This window comes from Trichosurus vulpecula, chromosome 8 (genome assembly GCF_011100635.1).
Source record: "Trichosurus vulpecula isolate mTriVul1 chromosome 8, mTriVul1.pri, whole genome shotgun sequence".
NCBI lineage: Eukaryota > Metazoa > Chordata > Mammalia > Diprotodontia > Phalangeridae > Trichosurus > Trichosurus vulpecula.
The window spans coordinates 68,689,506-68,714,386 of record NC_050580.1 but is presented as its reverse complement, the minus strand read 5'-3'; the positions used below and the strand labels follow the sequence as shown (position 1 = coordinate 68,714,386).

The 24,881-nt window shown below is 37.7% G+C and overlaps 1 protein-coding gene across 3 annotated transcripts in view; it reads right to left on the bottom strand.

Annotated features, from left to right (window-relative positions):
* The window catches only part of NRG3 (neuregulin 3), a 1,185,022-nt gene that overhangs the window by 14,251 nt on the left and 1,145,890 nt on the right, over positions 1-24,881 (bottom strand). For 2 of the 3 annotated variants that reach the window (XM_036737009.1, XM_036737010.1), the window contains exons 6-8: positions 21,995-22,121; positions 6,562-6,689; positions 1,919-2,089 (exon numbers count right to left, since the gene is read on the bottom strand). In XM_036737009.1, the coding sequence (XP_036592904.1) occupies positions 1,919-2,089; positions 6,562-6,689; positions 21,995-22,121 (426 nt within the window). Of the gene's footprint in view, positions 1-1,918; positions 2,090-6,378; positions 6,382-6,561; positions 6,690-21,994; positions 22,122-24,881 lie in introns of all 3 variants that reach the window. The other variant, XM_036737011.1, reaches the window with a different exon arrangement.

Sequence of the window (24,881 nt, the reverse complement as noted above, 5' to 3'; positions counted from 1 at the left end):
TTGTTCTATAAGAAATAAGTGAGCAGATTTCACAAAAACCTGGAAACACTTACATGAACTGATGCTGAGTGAAGTGAGCAGAACCAGGAGAACATTGTATATAGTAATGGCAACATTGTATGTTGACCAACATTGATAGATACAGCTCTCTTTAGCAATGCAAGGTTCTAAGACAGTTCCAAAAGACTCATGAGGGAAAATGGTGTCCACATTCAGAGAAAGAACTATGATGTCTGAAGGCAGAGTGAAGCATACTATTTTCTCTTTTTTTTCTCAGTTTTTGCTTTTGTTGTGATTCTTCTTTCATAACATGACTAATGTGGAAAAATGTTTAATATGATTGCACATATATAGCCTATATCAGATTGTTTGCCATCTTGGGGAAGAGGAGGAGAAGGATGGGAAAAATTTGGAACTCTGAATTTTATAAAAAGTGAATGGTGAAAATTAAAAAATAATTTATATATATATATATATATATATATATATATATATATATATATGCACTAAAAAAATAATAAAAAAGAAAGCTAAGGCTTTTGAGGCAGAAATGAGAAGAGAATGCATTGTAGATATGGACAACAGCCTATGGAGAGACATAGAGGTAAGAATAGTTATTTGGCTAAACCAAGAGTGTCTGTATTAAGATAATGGGATATAAATGAGACTGCAGATTTAGACTGAAGTCAGAATACAAAGAGTTTTTAATTCCAAGCTGAGGAGCTTATGTTTTATTCTGTACACAATAGATAATCGCTTTACAATTCTGGACCCAGTGTGTGATATGAGCAGACCTTTAGGTATTTTGTTTTGGCAAATGTGTAGAAGACAGAATGGAAAAGAGAAAACTGGAAAAAGGGAATCCCAATATGAGACTACTATAATAGTCTAGGTGTGAAATTGATAAATTCCCGAAAGCAAAGTATTGGCCATATGAATGGAAAGAAGGGAAAGAACGTCAGAGATGTTTGAAGTAACATAAAGTATAATTTCTTTGAGGGTAGGGATTGTGCTGTTTTAGTCTTTGCCATCAGCTCCTAGAATAGTGCCTGTCACACAGTTGACATTTTAAAAATGATTGTTAATTAAGAAAAATCACTGGAAAACCAGGAAAGCAGTCTGGAAGATGTTTGGAATTGGTCAACATCTCACATCATATACCAAGATAAACTCAACTTGGTCTAATGACTTAGATATAAAAGGTCATATTACAAATAAATCAGAGGGAAAAAAAGGAAGAAATGCTTATCACAACTATGGACACAGGAAGAGTCCATGACCAAACAAAAGATGCAAAGCACCCCAGAAGATCAAATTGAGAGTTTTTATTACATGAAATCTTAAAAAGCATTTGTACAAAAGAAACTTATCTTGTTAAAATTGAAAGGGCAAAATCTCTTATCTAAGATATATCAGGAATCACTTTAAATTTTTAATAATATTTCATTCCACAATAGACAAATGTCCAAAGGAAATCATTTGGCAGATTTCAAAAGGAGAAATCCAAGCTGTCAAAAAGCAGACATGCTCCAAATCACTAATAATTAGAGAAACACAAATTGAAACAAGATGTGATCATACCTCATACCCATCAGATTGCAGAGATGACAAAAATGAAAAGTGATTACAAACGTGACATACTAGGGATAGTGAAGAATTGATTCAGGACAGTTTGGACTCAATAACTCCAGGTATTTCTTTCCATTCTGATATTCTATGATTCAATCATTTTGTTATTCTCTTCAACTTATTAATTGAATTTTAGTGCGTAAACTACATAACCACGTTGGTCTTCATTTGCAAAATGGAGATTAACTACTTTCCTCATAGATTTCTTCCAAATAAAGTATATAGCAAATTTTAAAGCACTTTAAAAAAAATTATTACTCTTTTTTTTTTCATGGGGGGAGTTACTTACACTTGGCAAGGAATTGTGTCTTGATCTGCAATCCTTGCCTCTTCCAGTTGTTGATATGCTGGTCCTGCAATTCCATTAAGTCGACTCCGTGGAGAAGGTGGTGTCCTTCGGAAAGCATTTCGATGGAGCATCCCAGTCCGTTGCCCTGGGCTACAGCATGAGGAAAGACTCCTAAACAGGAAAAGAAAGGAGGGATGAAGCTTATAAAACAAAAGTGGAAAGCAAATAATATTAGCTCCATAGGGAAAGATCCTAACAGGAAACACAGCAGTGACTCCATCTGGTTGGTTAGGTTATGTAATATACATCTATGTTCCTCCCACAGAAATTCATAGTTGTAAGTCTCTCAGTCAATGTATTATAGATGAAGGGAGAGTGACATAGTGGATGGAATTGTGTTCTTAGAATCAGGAAGACTTGGGTTTGAATCCTGTTTCAGGTCTGTATTAGGAGTGTAAGCCCGGGGTCACTCAGTCTGTTTCCTCTTTTATAAAATGGGGGTGATAATAGCAACTATCTAACAGGTTTTTCTTTGCATGTGTTAAAGTTCTATATAAACATTACCTATTCATGATAATGATGGTGATGAGTTTGTTATGTGCCCATTCCTGTGTACTAGGGATACACATAAAAAAAGGGGGTTCCTGCTTTCAAAATGTTCATAATGTAATTGTGGAAGTCAACACACAGTGATGGGGTTATGAGATTTGCTCTGGACTCCTAAAAGGAAAAGACCATGTCTTTGAACACCACCCAGCCCCTGAACTTTACCACACATTTCTACCTAGGTACTCAATAATCCTTTTAACTGCCCTTTCACTGTTGCCCTCAGACCCAGCCCAGACCACTTAAGGTCTTTCATTGTCTGCAGCTGGCCCACCCCAGGCTACTCACCACTCCTTAATCCCATCCAGATCTTCTCTCAGTCTTTTTTCTGTATAAAAGTATTAGTCCTATCCTCACCAAATTTGTATATTTACTAGAAATCTTGCCTGCCTAACTGCTATTATAATAAAACCTCACTACTCTGACTGAAAGAAGGCATGAGTGGTCAAATTCTTTTGAGGCAGACCCAACCTGTACCCTTGCATTTTGGGGTTCCCAGTACACCAAATCACAATAATAGGAATGTTTAGCTGCAAGAAAACTGGGAAGGTCAGCTGTCCTAATGTTACAGCAGTAGGGTGCGTTGCTAGGTCCAAACTTGAAGTCCTTCAGAGTATTTGCTGTATACAATAGGAAGCATGTGATATTAAAAGGAAAAGTATTACATACCCTTGTTTATACTTAGAGAAATGGAGAGGCAGAGCCTTCCCATGATTTCTTGTATAATAATTCAAAGCACACACACACACACACACAAAATGGAAAAAAAAAAACAGGGCTGAAGGCTGAGTCAGGGTCTTTTTTTGTTTGTTTGTTTGTTTTGTTTTATTTTACAAAATTCCCACCAAGGCCCATCCCACTAAATTCATGTCCTCTTGCCCTCTGATGCAGTTCACTCAGGGAGAAATAAAGAGTCTTATTATTAAAGACCAACAATAAATAAACACAGAGATCCCTGCAGGGATTTGTCTGGAAATTTTCACTTGTTTCAGCTATTATATAAAGAAAGCTTGTTGAAATTGACATTCTCTTCTTAGCACACAATTCCAAACTTAATACCCTAAATTTTCAGCTATTATGGGATCCACATTGGTTTTTCTTTCAGTTTGCTCCTAGATACAGCTAAGTATACACTCTACAAGACTTTTAACACATACATATGTTTTGGTAGTATTACTAAAGCATGAGAGTCTTGAACGAATTTTACCGTAAGCCCTGTCTACCTCAGGCTCCTGCAATGAGCCATCTCTTCAATCAAATTTCCTCTCTTCCATTAAATTTGTAAGTTGATAAGGAAAATACTATCAGAATTGGAAGGGACGTTAAAGATCAACTAATCCAAATCTTCATTTTTGTAGAGGTAAAAGTTGGGGCTGAGAAAGGGAAAAGTAACTTTCTGGAGGCTATATTACATAGTAAATATAAGTGAAGGAGTTTAAACATAGATATTTTGACTTCCATTCCAGTGTCCTTTGTATTACATCAGGCTGATTAAATTGACCCTCTGGACTGGTTTTTATGTTGTAATTTACATTAGATTTTAGAAAGTCTGGTCAAAATGGCTCTAGGCAGAATTACAACCTTAGGCGATAGTGTGAATTTGATAGTTTTGTTCCAAATCCTCACTCAACTTAGAGAATATCTACATTACTCCATGAAGTAGGATGGAAAACATGTTCACATTTAAATAGACCTTCCCTAGACCATGGGAGGTGGCATGATACACTCTTTCCATGAGTGCTGGACTTACATTCATCCATAGGAAATGGGTTAATATTACAGCTCTGCCAGTTATTGCCCGTATGATCTCAGACAAGTTATTTATTATTAAGTAACTACTATGTGTCAGGCACTGTGGCTAAGTGTTTTACTAATGTTTCATTTTAATATACTATATGAAACATAGTTATTGTTTTTAGGAGTTTATTTTACCAAAATCTCCATCAAAACATGAGCAGCTTCTCTAAGAATGTTAATCTCTACCATCTCATGTAAAAGAAAGTACAATTGATGGATGTTATTTCTCCTTCTCCAAACCATTCAAAAGAATGAAGTGTGTACATTGAAAAGCTTAAAATTGATAGTTCATTTAATCATAATTGGTTGTTTAACAATATGCACAAAGTCTATAAAAAGATTCCATTGGATAAAAAATGCTTCAAGAAAAAAATATTATTTTTATGGCATTTTTATTATGGTATTATTATTATTATTATTTTATGGGGTAATATTTTTTCAATGTTCCCAAATAAAAGAAACACTCAATTTTAATGAAGACTTCTTCAAAAATATTTCTATGACTGATTGTTAGCTGTGATTTAGAAATTATTTCTTTTAATGAGTCACATTTGAGATGTGTAATCAGACGTTAATTATTTGCAATTTAAACCTATCACACCACTAGTCATGAAGAATGAACTAGTGACCCAACTGAAAATGAAAATGGTCTTTTTCTACTACCAATCAACGAGCCAAATAGTACTTTGTAAACCAGTGGCACTTGGTAAGTTATGGAGCAGTTTGCAGGATGTATAAATCAGCACTTGGGTGATCAATCATGGAAATGTTGAAGTCTACAGCATGTATTACAAAACAAAAGCCTGATCTATTAAACTATAAATTACAAAATTACAAAAGCACTTCTTTATCTGTCACATCTCATCTATTCATCAGGACAAAAAATATATGTGACAGACAACTAAACTAATGCACTTTGGGAATAGTCCAAAACAAAAGCTTCTCCTAAAGACTTTTATTGTATAATTTATTTGTAGTATACTTAGGAAAAATCATTTAAGAAAGGCACAAGAGCCCGCACATTTGCCATGAACAGAAATAGAGTTGTTCTCCAAGCTCTCTCATGCTTAAGAAAGGGAAAAAAAAACCCATTGTTTGAAATAATCTCAATTTTTATATTTGCAACTTCATTTTATGGTGGTGGAGGAAATATAATGGGTGAGACTTAAGAATCATATATAATCACATATCTTTTTATTGATTTGGAACCTGAGTCTCCCTATCAATAGTGTAGATTGAGTCATATTTACCAGCAGATTGATCCATAGTATATTGTTTTATAGAAAAATACAATAAATTAATAAAAATTAGTTTGTTGTTTTTATTCTTTACTGCTGGATTCTGCTTCTTTATTTTTTTAAATAGCTGTACATTATGGGCATTATCATATACTTCAAGTGATATCACTGATGCTAATTCAAAGCTCTTAAAAAATTACTATTACCATGACAACCAAATTAGAAGAATGCAAACCATGAGCATCTATTTAAACGCATTAGATGTGGGTTTGAGTTATATCCATGTGCCTGTATTTAGTTTAGCCATTTATAACCATTCATGTCATATTTTTAATCTGTAAAATAAGGATATTCAACTAGATTATGTCTAAAGTCCTTTGAAACACTGAAATTTACAGTCTCAGAAAATACTAAGTGTTGGAAAGTTTTCTCCAGAAAATAGGCATATGTCAGCCAATCAGCTTCTACAACTCTCATTTGGTTTGTTACCTTGAACGGCATTGTCCCTGGTGAGCACAGGAGGGGAGGTTGTCATGTTCCTGTCCCATTTCAAGATCTGTTTGTTTAAAGTGACTATGCTAGAAGTCTGAACATTTATGATGCCATCTGCCTAAAGGGGAATGAGTCATTAACTTCACAAACTGAGATAAAGTAGGAGAAGAGGGAAAAAGTTATGCTTTTTAATAGTCTTTCACAATACAATTCTTTTATTCACTGATCTGTGTTTAAGACTTTGATGGGTTCTGTTAATGTTTCCTTTAGGCTTTCCACACAAGGCAACATTATCTATGAACAGCATTATGAACTTTCTTCATCTACCTGCTGGGAGATGTTTGGGCATCTGCTTGCAAATGGATCGGGGTATAGTTCACAGATTATAGATTCTCCGCCAGGAATGCAATTATTAGTAGGTATATGTGTTATTAAAGCAAGTAAATGTCTGCTTGATCACTTAATCTTCTGAGGGTTACCGATCCTCCTTTTGCTTTCGGTTATGTTTACCTGTGGTGTTTGAAGGACTGGCTTCCTCTGTCAGGAGAATGGGCTTCTGGAAAAGGTTGGCTGCCAGTAAAACTGGATTCCATCATTTTCTCCAAGGTGCGCCCCGGGTGCCTTTCTGTCTTTGAATACTGTACGACAATGCATTAAAAAAAATCATGAAGTGAGGAAGACAGCAAAAAGAGGAGAAAAGCTTTAAAAATAGTAATTGATACTGGGAGATTCTCAATATTTCTACCTCTACTCAAGATGTATGAATAGTACAACAGTGGCAGAGAAATACAAGAACTCATTCGTTCATTCAGCTCACACTTCACAAATTTTCCTGAAAAGCCTATGGAAGAAAAGGTTTTTTTAGTCCATTTGGAGGTCTTTCTCCTAGATCTAGCTCAGGAATTGTAGAGAAGCTTTCTTTCAGGAATGTCAGTCCTAGGATTTTCATATTAGTCACCTCTACTGTCTAGCTTTCTTCTGTTGAAGGGGAGATTTGAAAAGAAACTTAGGCTCATAAGATCCCAGACCTTGAAGGTGGCCTAGCTCACCCTTCCCTTTCAGTTTACCAATTAAGTGATTTCCCCCATGTCACACAACTTAAGGGTTAACTCTCCCAATAAATCTTATCTGAATTCCCAAGGCAAAGTGTCCTCTCTCCCAATAATTTTCTTATGCATGTTGCCTGGTCTTGCCTTTTGTACATATTTCACTCTCCCTTGTGTCATAATTATCTGAGTATGTCATTAACCTTGATCAGGTTGGAAAATCCTTATGAGCATGTCTGTTGTATGGCTGTATTCAAAGTGCCAAGCAAAACACCTCGAATATACATCTTGAGTATATATCTTTTCAGAATGAGTGAGCCAAAGATAAGACAGCCAGTGGTCCTCTGTAAGGTTAATGGGTGCTTGCAAAGGGAAACTCCGTTATTACAAATGTACTAACTCTAAGACAAGTTCAACCTCCTCCAAATATTTATACTCTGTTTCTGTCATTCTCCATGTATCTCTGTCTCTCTATCTCTCTGTTTTTATCTGTCTGTCACACACACACGCACACACACACACACACACACCCCAAAAGAGAAAACAAATCATGGTCTTCAGTAACTGTGAAGGTGTATCTTATGCTGTGACATTATCAGCTCGCATAAGATACATGATAAACTAAATCATCTCAAAGGAACTTTTTGACCCAGAAGAGATAGCATCTGCTGTATCAGCCAGCAGGCTGCCATGTAATTTTGAAATGCCTACAAGGTCCACATCATTCTAAAGGGCAGTTTGGAATATGTAGCCATTCATTCAGAACCCCTGAATGAAAACCCTAACCAAAAATACTACTCTTGGAAATCTAATAAAACTGGGGAGACTTTTGACTTGAAATTAAGCAAAAGATATAATACAAGACAAAGGTTTGAAATGTCATTCTGGAAATATCTTACATCTTGAGTGGGAAAAAAAAAAAAAAAAACTCAGTTTGACAATGGTTTTAGATTTCTGAGAAAAAAATGTTGCCCTAAACTTCCTTCTAGGATGGAAGGACAATTAAATTTCACATGTTTAAAGAAGCAGGTAATATTATCCTGTATAACATTTGTTTGTTTTTAGAGAGGCTACATGGGTGGGGGGGGAGAGAGAGAGAGGAGAGAGAGAGAGAGAGAGAGAGAGAGGGAGAGAGAGAGAGGTCCTAGGAGAACCTGAATTCAAATCTTGGCTCTGACATACACTTGAAGTCTGAACTTGGACAGTTCTCTTGACCCATCAGGGCCTCAGGCAACTCTCTAAGACAGAAAGACAGATAGAACAGGTACTAAGTATTTAATATGTGCCAAGCATTATCTCTAAAACTATGTATGAGTTGTAGAGAAGGTGCCAGCTTGCATTAGTAGAGAGTCACCTTACCAGAATTTCCTATACCAATGAAATCCCAGTTCTGTCTTCTATTCATATCTCTCTCTCTGTGTCTCTCTTTGTCTCTCTCTGTCTCTCTCTAGGTCTCTCTCTCTCTCTCTTTCTCTCTGTCTCTCTCTCTCTCTCTCTGTCTCTCTCTCTCTCTCTCTCTCTCTCTCTCTCTCTCTCTCTCTCTCTCTCTCTCACTGTCTCTCTCTCTCTGTCTCTCTGTCTCTCTGTCTCTCTCTCTCACCATTTCAGATGGTGCAAATGGATGTCACAGAGACTGCACAAGGTTATAAAAGTGAAACTTCAATGGGCCAAAACATCCTCAGTCCACATCAGTCACACAGATCAACAAAGAAAACAAACCAGTGAAGGATTTGATGAACTGGTCAGGGAGCAAAAGCAGGATTATATACATTTATTTTTAAAAAAAGTTTGACTCATATATGATTCCCTTGAAACCTTCTCAATCAACCACTAAGTGGCAGCACTGACCACATTTTGAACAAGACAGTCTTGCACAAAGGGAATATAGATTCTACTCAAATGCAAAATGTGTCAATTGAGTCAGAATTCCATTCCCACCCCCAACACACATACTATTACCACCTAAGTAATTCTGAGAGGGGCTTGACTGAGAATTCAGCTCATGATACCCACCCACATGTATTGACCACTCTTTATAAATGAAATTAAAATTGTACCTGAACACTATAAAACTTACATGCAAAAGCTGAAAAAAAAATCAGTAAGTTATCTGCATATATTAAAATATCTTTGCCCAGGACCATAGGGACCATGTATCTGACTATGTGCTCAGTTTACCATATGGGTTTGCAACCAAGCACCCTAAATACCTGCCTGCTATAAAAATGGACATGGAAGTAAAGAGTAGGAATGTAATCTACATCAGAAGGAATTTTTTGCATGGAGAATTCTGCAATATTAATAATGCACATTTTTTCAGTGAAAAGGACACAATCTTTAAATTATGTCTGCTATTAAGAATCAGCATATGGACAACACGGAGTCAAAAAGACTGGTTTCAAATCCTGTCTCAGATGCAAACTAGCTCAGTGTCTGTAGGCAAATCTCTAAAGTTCTTAAAGCCCTAGTCCCTTCATTTGTAAAATGGGTATGATAGCACAGTGCAATAGATACAAGGTCAGGCTCTGAATCAGACAGACCTATGTCCAACTCCTGAAACTGAGTCATGCTGAGTCAAATTGAGCAAGTCACTAAAGCTTTCAGGGCCCTAGGATACTTTGGAAGGTACACAAGAGTTGCAGGTCTGCATGGGTAGAGAGTTTCTTTACCCAGAGTTCCCCTCAGCAATGAAATCATAGGTTAGGGGAAAAATAGCTTGACAATATGTGAGGAGTTACTAAGAGCATGTACATCACAAAGTTGTTGTGAGATTCAGAGATAATATGTGAAAGCACCTTGCAATCCTTATAGCTCAATATGTCTTTTATCATAATTATTTTTGTTTTCTAGGATTGATCGTGATCAATATTTATATTCTAATCCTCTATTAATACCAGCTCTCTCTCTCTCTCTCTCTCTCTCTCTCTGGGCAGAATTTTTCTAATGCCTTAGCACAGCCATTCTTAACCTGGCAGTTTATGAACTTTTTTTACATATATTTTGATAACTATTTCAACATAATTGGTTTCCTCTGTAATCTTATTTATTTTAATTTATGAATTTAGAACATTATCCTGAGAACAGATCCATAGGTTTCACTAGCCTGCCACAAGGGTCTACATCACATTAAAAAAGTTTTAAAAACTCTTGTTCAGTGCAATTTGCATTTATGTATATTTGTTGTCATAATAATAGAATCTAAGATCCTTGGGGACAGGGGCTGTTCCATTTTTTGTCTTTGTATGCCCAACATCTAGTTTCTTGTCTGGCACCAATAAGTGCTTATTGATTGATGTGGAACATTTTATACCATTTTATATCATTTTTGTAATTTCAATCAAGGGCCAGAGCCTGAATTAATGATCTACTGGAAGAGCCGGGAACTGGGCTTCTTTGTTCTCTAAAGTTTGCTCAGAGAATATCTTTTCTCTGTCAACAAGGCCAGATCCAGCTGACCTAAGAACATTCTTTCTCCTGTTAACCATTAAGGGATGAGACCCTGTTTCAACAATCCAGCTAGCAGCTGCTGTGGGGGTGAAAAATCAACACAAGCCCAACAACAAGAACGCTGCCAGCATAGGTTCTTTTGATCTGCTTTACTAAGGAAAGCAATGTTAAGGGGTTAACAAGCTTACTTTAATTCAGCTTTAATTCAATACCATTCGCTTAGTTCAGGGGAAAAAGCCAGCACCCTTGACAGACAGACCAAATACAATTCAGTTACCAACATCTGAGTTCAGCCCGGGAGCTCATAACAAGGGCTGGCCCAGAGTCATGCACACCACCACGGCTGTGGTTAAGAGTTCTGAAAAAGAGAAGGCCAACCCCTGGTTTTATATCTTTTTCAGGGTCAAGGGTGAGTCACACATACGACTCACCCACGTGACCTAAAATCATCACAAAGCCTGATATCCCAAACATGTCACTCAAACCCATGTGTAAACTAGGCCCTCCCCTGAGGCAAGGAGGTCACCAAGGACTCCCAATCTAATCAAGGAAACAAAGGTCAAACTCCTCAAGGGCACTTGGTTGAACTGAGTGCTAAGAGCTCATTTTATTTGCCAACACAGACCCTAATCCTGAGAGACTACCTGGCTTAATATTGTAGGGGCATATACTATGCTATGGAAAACACAGAAATGCTGAGTTGTAGTTTTAACTGAAATTTGTCAACATTCTTATTGTATTTACAAATCTATTCCATTAAAGAAAATCCTCTTCTTGTATCATGGTTAAACATACATGGGGATCATAAAAGTGAGGTAACACAGACTTCTGAGTCTGGTAAAAATAATGTGTATAAGTTTTCCCATTCCTTAGTTCAGGAGTCAGATTCAGGTCTGACTCCATGCATGCATGTATCCGCTAAGTTTAAAGGGAATGAATAAATAAATAAGCAATATGAATTTTTTTTTATCACCTAGCTTGTTTGTCTCCTTTAACCAAACTTTCAGGTTTAACACTGATTAAACACTTTTGAACTAAGATATCAGATTTAATGTCACATAAGTACTTTCATGAAGAATCCTCCCCCTCCTTTCTCCTTGCCTCCTTTTCCCTGCCCTCCAGGTGATCTACAACGCTAGTACGGTTCAGGCTCTCCTCCTAAAAGATTTTTTTCTTACACACACACACACACACACACACACACACACTCCCCACATACTCTCTGGGCTGATTATTTCTTCAGAGCATATAATATTACTTGGCCTTTATTTGGTGTAGGGTCTAGGAATGGATGCTTCAGGAAAAAAAATGCCATGATACCCAGATAATTTATTGGTGCCTATGTCACAAGAAGAAATAATTTTCTGTCCTAAAAATATATCTCAATTTGCAGTAGTGAATACTGATCTGGTTAAGTAACTTGAGGATTCTGCATCTGAGAAAGCTCCAGGAAAGCATGAACTGAAATGCAACAGTCTTGGGCTCCAAGATTCGGAATGTATTCACAAGGCCCTGCTCTGTCAACTGCCTTGATCTCTAACATTTTGTGGATGGTGCACTGAAATCAGTAGACTGTTCAGATGGAGTAGGGACATATTGGAAACAAAGTGGCAGGACTGGCCCCCTCCCTCCCAGCAGCTCCCAGTGCTGGTAGGCATTCACAGCAGGAGTGAACAGGCTGTATGAAAGCACTCTTTTTGTCTGAGAGAGCAGTGTTGACAGTGCTGATGATAACCTGGTAGGGAATTCTTGGCCAAATAAAAAAGAAGAAAGCAAGAATAAGGACTGAAGAAAGGAAGAATGTTGTAAAACATGTCTAAATGTCATTTGCTTTACTTTGGCCCCAACTAATCTGTGCCAATGTCAAACAGGTCCTTAAATGTTATTCTCTTTTTTTTCAATTTGTTTGATTTTTTTTTGAAGGTTGTTAGTTCAGTCTTTTTTTTTTATTTTAAATTTATTTATTTAACATATTTAGTTTTCAGCATTGATTTTCACAAGAGTTTGAATTATAAATTTTCTCCTCATTTCTACCCTCCCCCCCACTCCAAGATGGCATATATTCTGGTTGCCCTGTTCCCCAGTCAGCCCTCCCTTCTGTCATCCCACTCCCCTCCCATCCCCTTTTCCCTTCCTTTCTTGTAGGGCAAGATAAATTTCTACACCCCATTGCCTGTGTATCTTATTTTCTAGTTGCATGCAAAAACTTTTTTTTTTTGTTTTTGAACACCTGTTTTTAAAACTTTGAGTTCCAAATTCTCTCCCCTCTTCCCCTCCCACCCACCCTCCCTAAGAAGTCAAGCAATTCAACATAGGCCACATGTGTATCATTATGTATAACCCTTCCACAACAATCATGTTGTGTAAGACTAACTGCATTTTGCTCCTTCCCAACCCATCCCCCTTTATTGAATTTTCTCCCTTGACCCTGTCCCCTTTCCAAAGTGTTTGTTTTTGATTACCTCCACCCCCATCTGTCCTCCCCTCCATCATCCTCCCCCTTTTTTTTAATCTTCTTCCCTCTTCTTTCCTGTGGGGTAAGATACCCAATTGAGTATGTATGGTATTCCCTTCTCAGGCCAAATTTGATGAGAGCAAGATTCACTCATTCCCCCCTCACCTGCCCTCTCCCCTCCTCCCACAAAACTGCTTCCTCTTGCCACCTTTATGCGAGATAATCTACCCCATTCTCTCTCTCCCTATCTCCCTCTCTCAATATATTCCTCCCTCATCCCTTAATGTGATTTTATTTCTTTTGGATATCTTCCCTTCATCTTCAACTCACCCTGTGTCCGCTCTCTCTCTCTCTCTCTTTATATATATATATATATATATATATATATATATATATATATATATATATATATATATATATATATATGTATATATATATATATACACACATACATATATATACACATACACATTCACTTATACATATATATATATATATATATATATATACATAAACATATATATATATATATATATATATATGCATATTCCCTTGAGCTACCCTAATACTGAGGACTCATGAATCATACACATCATCTTTCCATGTAGGAATGTAAACAAAACAGTTCAACTTTAGTAAGTCCCTTGCAATTTCTTTTTCTTGTTCTTTTTCTTGGTTACCTTTTCATGCTTCTCTTGATTCTTGTGTTTAAAGTCAAATTTTCTATTCGGCTCTGGTCTTTTCACTGAGAAAGCTTGAAAGTCCTCTATTTTATTGAAAATCCATATTTTGCCTTGGAGCATGATACTCAGTTTTGCTGGGTAGGTGATTCTTGGTTTTAATCCTAGCTCCATTGACCTCTGGAATATTGTATTCCAAGCCCTTCGATCTCTTAATGTAGAAGCTGCTAGATCTTGGGTTATTCCACAATACTCAAATTGTTTCTTTCTGGATGCTTGCAATATTTTCTCCTTGATCTGGGAGCTCTGGAATTTGGCAACAATATTCCTAGGAGATTTCTTTTTGGGATCTATTTGAGGAGGCGATCAATGGATTCTTTCAATTTCTATTTTGCCCTGTGGCTCTAGAATATCAGGGCAGTTCTCCTTGATAATTTCTTGAAAGATGATATCTAGGCTCTTGTTTTGATCATGGCTTTCAGGTAGTCCAATAATTTTTAAATTCTCTCTCCTGGATCTATTTTCCAGGTCAGTGGTTTTTCCAATGAGATATTTCACATTGTCTTCAATTTTTTCATTCCTTTGGCTCTGTTTTATCATATCTTGATTTCTCATAAAGTCACTAGCTTCCAATTGCTCTAATCTAATTTTTAAAGTAGTATTTTCTTCAGTGGTCCATTGGACCTCCTTTTCCATTTGGCTAACTCTGCCTTTCAAGGCAATTTTTCTCCTCATTGGCTTTTTGGAGCTCTTTTGCCATTTGAGTTAGTCTATTTTTTAAGGTGTTGTTTTCTTCAGTGTATCTTTCAGTATTTTTTTGGGTCTCCTTTCACAAGTCATTGACTTGTTTTCAATGGTTTTCTCGCATCCTTCTCACTTCTCTTCCCAATTTTTCCTCTACTTCTCTAACTTGCTTTTCCAAATCCTTTTTGAGCTCTTCCATGGCCTGGGACCAGTTCAAGTTTTCCTTGGAAGCTTTTGGTGTAGGCTCTTGCACTTTGTTGACTTCTTTAGGCTGTGTGTTTTGGTCTTCTTTGTCACCAAAGAAAGAATGCAAAGTCTGAGACTGAATCTGGGTGCATTTTCGCTGCTTGGCCATATTCTCAACCAACTAACTTGACCCTTGAGTTTTTCAGCGGGGTATGACTGCTTGTAGACTAAAGAGTTCTATGTTACACTTTGGGGAGGATGCGCCAGCTCTGCCACACCAGCACTCCTCCTTCCTCAAGAACCCCCAACCCCGACAAGGCTTGGATCTTCAGCAGGCTGTGCACTCCTGCTCTGATCCACCACTTAATTCCTCCCACCAGGTGGGTCTGGGGCTGGAAGCAACTGCAGCTGTAGCTGCCCTACCTCTGCTACCCCAGAGGCGGTGGCCGAACCTTGAACTCCTTCCACTCCCGCAGCTTTTCCCACTAACCTTCTCCGCTGTCTTTGGTTTTTGTGGGTTGAGAAGTCTGTTAACTCCTTAAATGTTATTCTTGTTTGGCAATAGAGAAGGTAACTAAATTGAAAGACTATAGAACATTTTAAGGAGTCACTTCTTCTGGATTCCCAAAAAGCAGCATCTACAAGCTATTTGGTCCAAGCTGGAATTTGGTTTTTATTATTGTATTTTATCTTATTTTACAACAAGTGGTATCCTTTAGGCTTGTAATAATGCACAGTCTCTGAGTATAGGACTTTGCCCTTGAAGAGTGATAGTTATGGGATCCAATGAGTTAAAGAAATATACTCAAACCTAGATTTACAAAGTTTCAGAAACATGCTACAACTTAGAGCATTAGCCTTGGAGAGAGGAAAGTCAGGGTTCAAATCCATGTTCCAACCTTTAAAAACTATGTGACCTTGGGAAAGCCCTTTATTTCTCTGAGACTCAGTATTTACATATGTAAAAGAGGGAGCAGTAATATTTTTGTTATTTATCTTACTGTAAGTAAAGCTCTTTGCAAAAGTCAAAGTACTATGTGTATTATTAATATTTTAGTACTATTATTAACAGTAGTGATATTAGGATTGAGGTCCAAACCTATGTTTTCATTGGCATGTGGATCTCTTGCTGTGTAGATTCCCTCCACCAATGCAGGACAACTTATCTACACCTCCAGATAACCACCTCTTAAAAATTGCTGGAGGTACTGGTAAATCAAGGGACTTTCCTGTAGTCTCATAGTTAATTTATGTCAGAGGCTAGGCTTGAACTCAGGGACTCCTGATTCCAAAACTTGCCTTATCTCCACTTTGCCATGCTGCGTATTACCCACTTTTCTGCTTCCATGGACAGCATTTCTCCCATCTGTTCCTTTCTCATTAATCACATCATCGGCCCTCTTAGTTTGAGTCCTCATCTCCTCTCCCCTCAACTGTTGCAATAGTTTCTAATTGATCTCTTCCTACTCCAAGTCCTCCTCCACTCAGCTGCCAAAGTAATTTGCCTTTCATGCATTTCTGACCATGTCACATTCTTATTCAATAAACTTCAGTGACTCCTTAATGTCTCTAGGAAAAGAATCAACTCCTCTGTTTGGCTATTAAAGCCCTTTACAGCCAGGTCTGCATCTACCAAACTAGCCACATTATGCATTACTCTTTCTCATTTAGTCTGTGGACCGAAGTGGTCTTCTCTGTCTCATGCCTGTTATACTCTGTCTCCCATGTTGTTACCTCTGCACTGGCTAGTGCTTAAGCCTACGATGGACTCCCATCTGACCTCAAAGTCTAGATTCCTTACTTGTTATGAGACTCAGCCCAAAGAACACATTTTATATAAAGCCTTCCTGATCCCCCTGCCAATTTCTAGTGTTTTCCTTCCGTAACTTCTCTCATTTAACCGACTTTGTTTCTTTTATATTTCTTCTACTTGCATTTACATGTCTATGTGTTTCCCATCTGTGATGGATTATAAGGTTACTGAGAGTAGAGAATGTTTCATTTTATTTTTTGTATACTTAGTACCTGGCAAAGTAACTGTCACATAGTAAGCATTTTATCCTTAGCAACTGACACATGGTAGGCACTTAGTAAATTCAAAATGATTAATTGCCTTTTATTCCCATTGTTGTTATTATTATTCAGTAATTATCCATGTTTTACTTTTGATTCTCCCACTATTCTAGAAAAGTGTTATCTCCGGGAATTCACAGGGCCATTGTTCACATATTTCAAGGCATAAAATTGTGATTTAAAAAAAAATATCACTCGGTCAACCTCCTCTCACTCCAAACAAATGTCTTATTCTATTCATGCCCCTTGCCATGTGAAGGTCAGAATCTCTTAGAAGATGACAACATTTCCTATTTCGCTAGGTCACAATCCAGACTTTCCAGTTTTACACTATCAGCACTCACTGCTCCTTCCCAAATATCATGTTGCTTCACTAGACTATCTGTTCCACATCTTGTTAAACAATTGTAAAGTGAAACTCTTCCCTATGAATGTTTAATGAACTTTGGGGAATGCCTGACATTGAAGATTCATTTGTTAAACACTGTGATCAGGAAAGAATTCCAAGTAGGCAGACCTGACTTCAGGACACAAGACTGGTTGGATTTCCCCCAAAAAGAAAGCATTCTGATCACAGGTGTGGCCCCTTTCCTTTATACATCTTCTAGAGCAGATAAGTAAACTTTTCTTCTGTTGTTAGGCCCCCCAGAAATAGTAGGCTTGCCCTGAGGGCTAACAGAATGGGCATTCCTATTTCTCCTCTGTTCCCTAATGGTCACCTTTCAGTGACAGACCACAAAAGGAAGGAGATCCTATCAGTGCTAGAAAGAGTACCCTCTCTGTAGGGCAGCATACTGATGAAGTAGATGGAGTGCTTGAGTCAGACGGAGTAAGCAGGATGCAGGATGAGATACGAGATAAGATGCATAATGTGACCAGCCGGAAAAAGTGATCAAAGAAGACTATACATTGAAGCTCCTCACCGTGGACTCACCTGTGTGCTTTCACAAAGCACCCCCTTACCTAACCTTCCAGAACAACTCTCTCCCTCTCCCTTTCCTATTCCCTTTGCTTAACATCCTGAAGTGGTCCTCCCCTACTTCCTCTCCTATTCTCTTTGCTTAGCTGTATGACAAAGGCACCTCCAGACAACCAGATATCCCAGGCGCTCCAGAGCCCTGCCTGCCCCTCCTCCACTTCCCTCTATCCCACTGAGCTGTATATAGACCAGACACGTAACCCCAATAATGGCTCTACCTCCTATTGGGGAGCAGGACCCACCGCCTATGCTCTGCCTCCTATGGGAACAGCCCCACTTGGGTGTGTCACCCCAATAAATGCCTTTCTTTAACTTGGAGAACTGTCTGAGAGAATTTTTTTCAGGACACTAGAACCCACATGTCTTTACTCTATCCTTTCTGGTGGTAACCCAACAGTCTTGGGATGTACCTTGAACTTCATCAACACCTCAGTTACTGTTCTTCCTAATTCTGTCTTGTCACCATCTTGGGAACTAGTTTGGTCACCATTTCCTCAACTTTAAAATGAGGTTTTGGGGTTAGACAGTCTCAGAAGGCCCTTCCAAGCCTAAATCAGTGATTATATCATTATTCATTTAATAGACATTTGAGCACCAACTATGTGTCAGGTTCCATGCAAAGTGTTGGGGATAATGAAGAAAGGCAAAAGATAGCCTGATTGTTACAGGGGTCATTTATGTTTCTAACTAAGGTATATACGTTAATAGCAGAACTACATCATAGTGTCATTCATAGTCCTCAGAACCTTTTGGATTAGGTTCATGGAGTTTAACTAATCAAAGCAAATTTTCTAGGGGGATCAAAGTATCCTAGGAATGAGAAAATCAGTAAATCAAAGCTCTACTGTGTTTGTGGCACAATCTGATTCTAATCTGTGCAACTCCATGATGCCAGACCTATCAGATATTCACTCTTTTGGAGTCACCTCCTTCCAAGGTCTGCTGTCTTAACTGACCAGAACAGGGTGTAACTGCTGGCTATGGCACTTTATTTGGAGGATGTCATGAAAATAGTATTGGACCAGGAGATTAAATGTCACAGGCACTGGAATGATGTTGATCAAAGATACAGGTAGAATAAGAAATGGGGGTAGAGGTTAAGTAACTTGGCAAAAGTCACAAAGTAAGTAACTTGGAACTTAAGCCTACCTCTTCTAACTCTAAGTCCAGTACTATTAACATTATTCACTGCTTGATAATGTTTGTGCTTCTGTCAACATCAAGGAACAATTATGTATGCATGAAAAGCAGGTTTGTTTCCATACTAGAGAAATACGTGTACTAAATGATAGGTGACCCTCTACTTTCCAGATTACTAGGGAGAATGATAGTATATTTATCTAATTCATAGATGACACAAAGTTCAGAAGGATAGTTAGTGTCAAAATTGGGAACTGAACAGATTCTTTCAGTACAGAGCATTGGGTTTCACAAGGATGAATTTGGAATTTCATGTAATTTCATAGGGATACATATGATGCTGGACAGTTAGGTCCTCCTCAAAAATCAGTGCGGAAATATGGGACGGGGGGAAGATATGACTAGAGATATGAAACAGAATTGAAGGTTTCAGGAGACTGCAACCTTAACATCAGCTACTTTTAGGATATGGCAACCCAAAATGATGAGGTAAATTCAGGTTGCATTAATGGTAGCATAGTGAAACAAAGGAGGGAAGTGCTAGTGATGTCACGTTCTGCTAAATGAGGACTGGTTATAGGAACTGAGAGTCTTTAGTCTACAAAAGAAAAAATTAAATGGATATGGTATCCATTGTCATATGCTTGAAAGGTTGTAATTGGGAAGAGATAATACACTTGTTCTGCTTGGTTCCCTGGGATATAGCTAGGAACAATGGAAAAGATGTTGTCCAGAGGTCAATTTTACCTTGATACAAGGAAATTCTGCCTAATCATTTGAGCTGTCTTAAAACAGCCTTGGGATCTAGGGAGTTCCCCAACACTGGAGTTCTACAAGGAAAAGCTTAGTAATCAGTTGTTGAGTGAATAGAGGACAAAGGCAGGGTTGTACGAAGTGATCTTTGAAATCCCTTCAAATCTAAGATTCTGTGATCCTTTGAATATATGATGACCTGGTGTCTAGTCTCAGCTGAGCCATTTAACAATTAGTTGTTCTTTATTAAATTCTCTCAAACTCAAGTCATATAAAAATGAAGATTATTGCCTGGAAAAAATAAGAAAATGATGAAAAAAACCCCTACAAATTATAAAATGCTATACCAAATTAAGATGTTATCATTCCACCGAGGGGCCAATTGAAGGATCATGGCTTGTCTGTTATATAATAACCACTAAAATTTATATAATTCTTTTATAATTTCTTTTTAAGTTAATTATGTTTCCCTTATATCAGAGAGATGTCATACAAGTATTAGTATTCCCTCTTTCCAGATGAGAGAACTAAGACCAGAGAGATTAAGAGACTTCTCTGTGACAAAATAACAATATAGGAGCAAAATTTTTTATCACAGTCTTCTTAACTCCAAGCCCACTGCCTTTAAAAAAAACTATACCCAGATGCCTCTCTAAGATTAACTAATAACAGACATAAGACAGAACATCAAAGGATCTCATCTCACAAGAGAATAGGACAGACATGAAGAATACTTTTAACTTCATATCGGAAGTGACTAACTTATAATCATTAGTGAAAATTCAAAATCTATCCTATCACTGTAAAACCAAAATAAAACCATAGCAGCATCCCTCTTCAACTATTCCAAAAGAAAGTTTTGCAAAATGTTGGTGTGAGAAGATTATCATTTGTGGGCAACATCTAAATACATCTGTTCTGTACAGCATAATGACATTTTTGGTAATGATTTCTTAGAATCACAGATGATATAAAAATTCAGAGCGATTTAAACATGTGGAGGGGCTTTTAATGTATCCTGGGTGATTGCCTATTATACTGAAATGCTTGGTTTGTACCGATGGCTTTGTTCCAGGGTCTTTGTTCATCAGAAGCTGAAAATGCTACATTATAGAGAATGGAAGGAAATGGTACCCTTGGATAGAGAATAACTGTAAAAAGGAGAGAAATACCTCTGTGTTTATCAAACAGAATTCTCTTCTTTTTAATTGTTTTGTTCTGTTTTGCATAACTGATTTTTTTTCTGAGACTATCAAAGCGACATTGCTTAGGGCTGCAGATAGAAGCCACGTGCAAAAATGTCAACTTTTGGTCCCTGATAAAATGCCTTCTCCATTTCAGCAATTAAAAAATGTTCTTTTCAGGTGTGTGTGCGTGTGTGTGTGTGTGTGTGTGTGTGTGTGTGTGTGTGTGTAAGTATCTGTACAAACATATTCACATAATATTCAGACATATATCTTCTTAGAGTTACATATGTATAGGCATATACATATATAGACATATACATATAGACTTGTATATACATGACAATTACACATCATTTGTATCTTAGCAATGAGAACATTAGGGAAGGAAGGAAGGAAGGATTATTAAGTTATTACCCATATCCCACGGAGTTTTAGTTATTGGTTAACAATAGGAAGGATGTGTTAAGTATCTACTATATTCCAGGCACTGTGCTAAGTGCTTTTGATTTTGATTTTGATTCTCAAAATAACCCTATGAATGGGGTGCTGTTGTCTTCATTTTGCAGTTGATATATCTCAGTCAGATAGAAGTTAAGTAACTTGCTCAGGATCACACAGCTTGTGTCTGAGGTTGGACTTCAATTTGGGTCTTCCTGATTCTAGGCACAGTGTTCCATCTACTATGCATTTTAAATCTGATGCATTCAACATATTTAAAAAAGTATTAATTCTTCATTCCCAATAACAGAAATACCAAATAGCATCTAGGATCACATATTTAGAGTTGAAAGGGATCTCAAAGGTCATTGAGTCCAACCCTATTGTGTTGCAGATGAAGAAACTTGGCACTAAAAGTTTACATGATTGCCCACTGTCAAGTAGTAAGTATCAAAACTAGGACTTGAAACTATGCTGTCTAACTGTAAATGTGCTGTTCCTTCCAGTGTACCATGCTGCCTGAAGGGTAGAGCTGCCTCATTTTCACGGTAGTCTACAGCTCCTAAATTTCACTAGTAACCTGTTTAGAAGTTGCAATTTATCACAGCTAAAATCTGAAAAGTAGCTTCTATTCCTTTAGCCAGTCCCTTTGCCCTTTCTCCCTGTCTCCCCCTAAGGCCCACAACCATCCATCCATACACAGAGATTAGCACTTCTGAGAGTTCAAGCTCAAGTGCAGCCAGGCACCAGGAACACCCATTAGCTCAGTAAGTCCAGCCACATTGCTCCAGGGCACATGTGGCCAGATCACTTACATTTTGCTGCTGGCTTCTGCTCTGTGCCATGTTTTCTGACTTGACCATCATGCTGGAGGCATTGAGGCTGTACTTTTTAACACTCTGCATTTCTTTCAGCTGGCCCTGGATTTGTTTAGTTTGTTTCCTGCAGGTAGAAATGAAAAAAAAAACATATATATATATATATATATATATATATATATATATATATATATACACATATGCATTTACTTAAATTCAGCAACATTCAACACGCATACAATTTTGGCTCCTCAGAACGAACACCATTCTTATAACCTCTGACATTTTCAATTTTCTTAAGATAGGAGTATTAAATTACCAAGGAGGTAGGTACCATTCCCATCACACTAGGGAACCAAATACAATGAAACTAATTGAGCTAGAGCCTCCTGTTATCTATGGAAACACTGGGCAGTGGGGAGGTGTGTCATTTTCAAATGGAGTTAATGCAGGAGATGCAACTTAAATGCTTTCAGCCTTCTGGCTTCTCTGATTTCCTTCAGGATTCATGCTAAATGCAACCTTCTATAAGAGGCCTTCTTAGTATGTCCCCTAGTGTCTTCCCTGTGAGATTATGTCCCATGTGGACTGCATATATCTTATGTGTACCTAGTTGTTTGAATGTTGTCTTCCCTTTAAAATGTGAGTCCCTTGAAGGCTGGGGCTTGTTTTGTTTTGTTTTGGATTGTGGTTCTTGTCATTGTTGCTACTCGGCCTTTGTATTCCCAATGCTTTGCACAATGCCTTGCTTACAGTAAGTACAGGACAAACTCACTCTTGGTGTATACCCTGTATGTAATGATCAAAAGTTTTAGCACTGGGTTAGTTAGTGCAAGGAATCTGAATTAGAACAGCAACAAGAATCTGTGGGGAAGGATTCTACTTGTTATCCCAATGGGAAAAATTCTCCTGGTGCACACTGGAGGGCCAGCTCTATAAAGTAAAAAGGGTGGCGTCTGCATTCTTTGCTCTTTAGGTATTTCATTGACCTCAGTGGGGAGGTGAAACAAGTCTTTTTATGTTCCTTTACCTTTTGTTGTGCTGACCTACCTGGTCTATTCCTCATGCCTAGAATGTTCTCCTTCTCAGCTTCTTTGCTTCTTTCAAGTCCCAACTAAAATCCCACATTCTACAGAAATCCTTTCATAACATTGCTTAATTCTAGTGCCCCTCTGATGATTTTTCTTTCTCTAATTATCCAGTTTATAGCTTGTTTGTACAGAGTTGTTTATTGTCTTCCAGATTCAGTGGTGAGCTCCTTGAGGGCAGGGGCTATTTTTGTTTGTTAGTTTTTGTTTTTATTTGTTTGTTTTGCTTTCCTGTGTATTTCCAGTATAGGAGTGCCTGGCATACAGTAGATATTTATTAAATGTTTGACTGACTCACTCACTGTTGGTCATCTTACTCAGTAGTTACAGAATGCTCTGATTCAACATAAATGCAAGCATTATTTGTGCTGTGGACCACCTTAGTCCCAGGATAATTGTAGAAGGTCTAAGGAATATAACTTCCCCTCAGATGTCACTTGCAGTGTCTTTCTGAAGAGTCTCTAGGCAGGAAAAAGAAGTCCTCAAGGAGAAAACACCTCCTGTAAGATGTTGTACCTGGGCTGTGTTCTAAAGGAACCCAATCTGGAAGCTGCTCTCCCATCTCTGGGGCCACCTCCTATAGGAGGCCTTCCTGATTCTCCTCCCTTTGCTCTCTATCCCCAATTATTAATACTTCATCCCTCTTAAAATGAATATATATTAACCTGTATATAATTTATATTTTCTTAATTGTTTATTCCTTCTATCACTGTCATTAGAATATAAACTCCTCACAAGCAGGCAATGTTGCCTTTGTGTCTTTGTAACCTCAGCACTTGACATAGGTCACAACACACTGTAAGTGCTTAAGAAATATTTGTTGTCTTACTGAACATGAATTATTTTTACCTGAAATATGAAAGTACAGTTCATATTTCTGTGTGACTTATAGCAAAGAGACCTTAGGTTGCTATAGTAGTTTTATTTAGAGGGCACTGAGAATTATAGAATTCTTCGACTTTATCAAACAAGTTCAATGAAATACTGAGAATAGGAGGCGGTTGTGCCCATTCGAACATTCCTTTTATCTTCTCAGTTCTCTGAGAAGCTTTTATCCTTTTTCTGGCTTTAATCTAGTCAATAATCTAGCTACTTCCCAATAGCCAATGTGTAGCTTATTGTTAGAAATAAATCTATTATATTTCCATTAAAAAGTCCATTGCAAAATCGGTTATCACCACTACCATAGGATCATTGATTCACACACTCGGTATGGTGTTGGGAAACCAAGACCCAACATATTAGTTAGAAGCATTAGCCTAACTAGCATTAGGCATGTGGGCACCAAGGCAATACCCCCACCCATTACATTACAACATTACAGTTAAGTAATTATCATGGTCACCGTCTTGGTAGTCCTTATCATCGTACAAAGCAGTCATTTCTAGGATCACACATGGAGAACTACAAGTGGCTTTAGAAGATGTCTTGTCCAATCCTCTCATTTTGCAAGTGAGGAAATTGTTTACTCCCCCAAGATCAAATTCTGAATTTTCTCCAGCCCTTTCTCAGCTCTATTAGTCTCTTCTCTTTCTGCTTCTGAGGATCTCCCACAGACTTCTTAATCCCCTCTCTTCCCCAACTCTAAAATTCATTCAACAATCAATCAATTGCATTGGGTAAGCATCTAAAATGTGTCAGACACTAAGCCATGGGATCAAAGATTTATAATTGAATTGACAGACTTGGATTTGAATTGGCTGAAGTGATCATCTAGTCTAACATCAGAATTTACAGATGTGGAAATTGAGACCTAGGATGGCAAAAAGACTTGCCCAAGAACACACAGGTAGAAA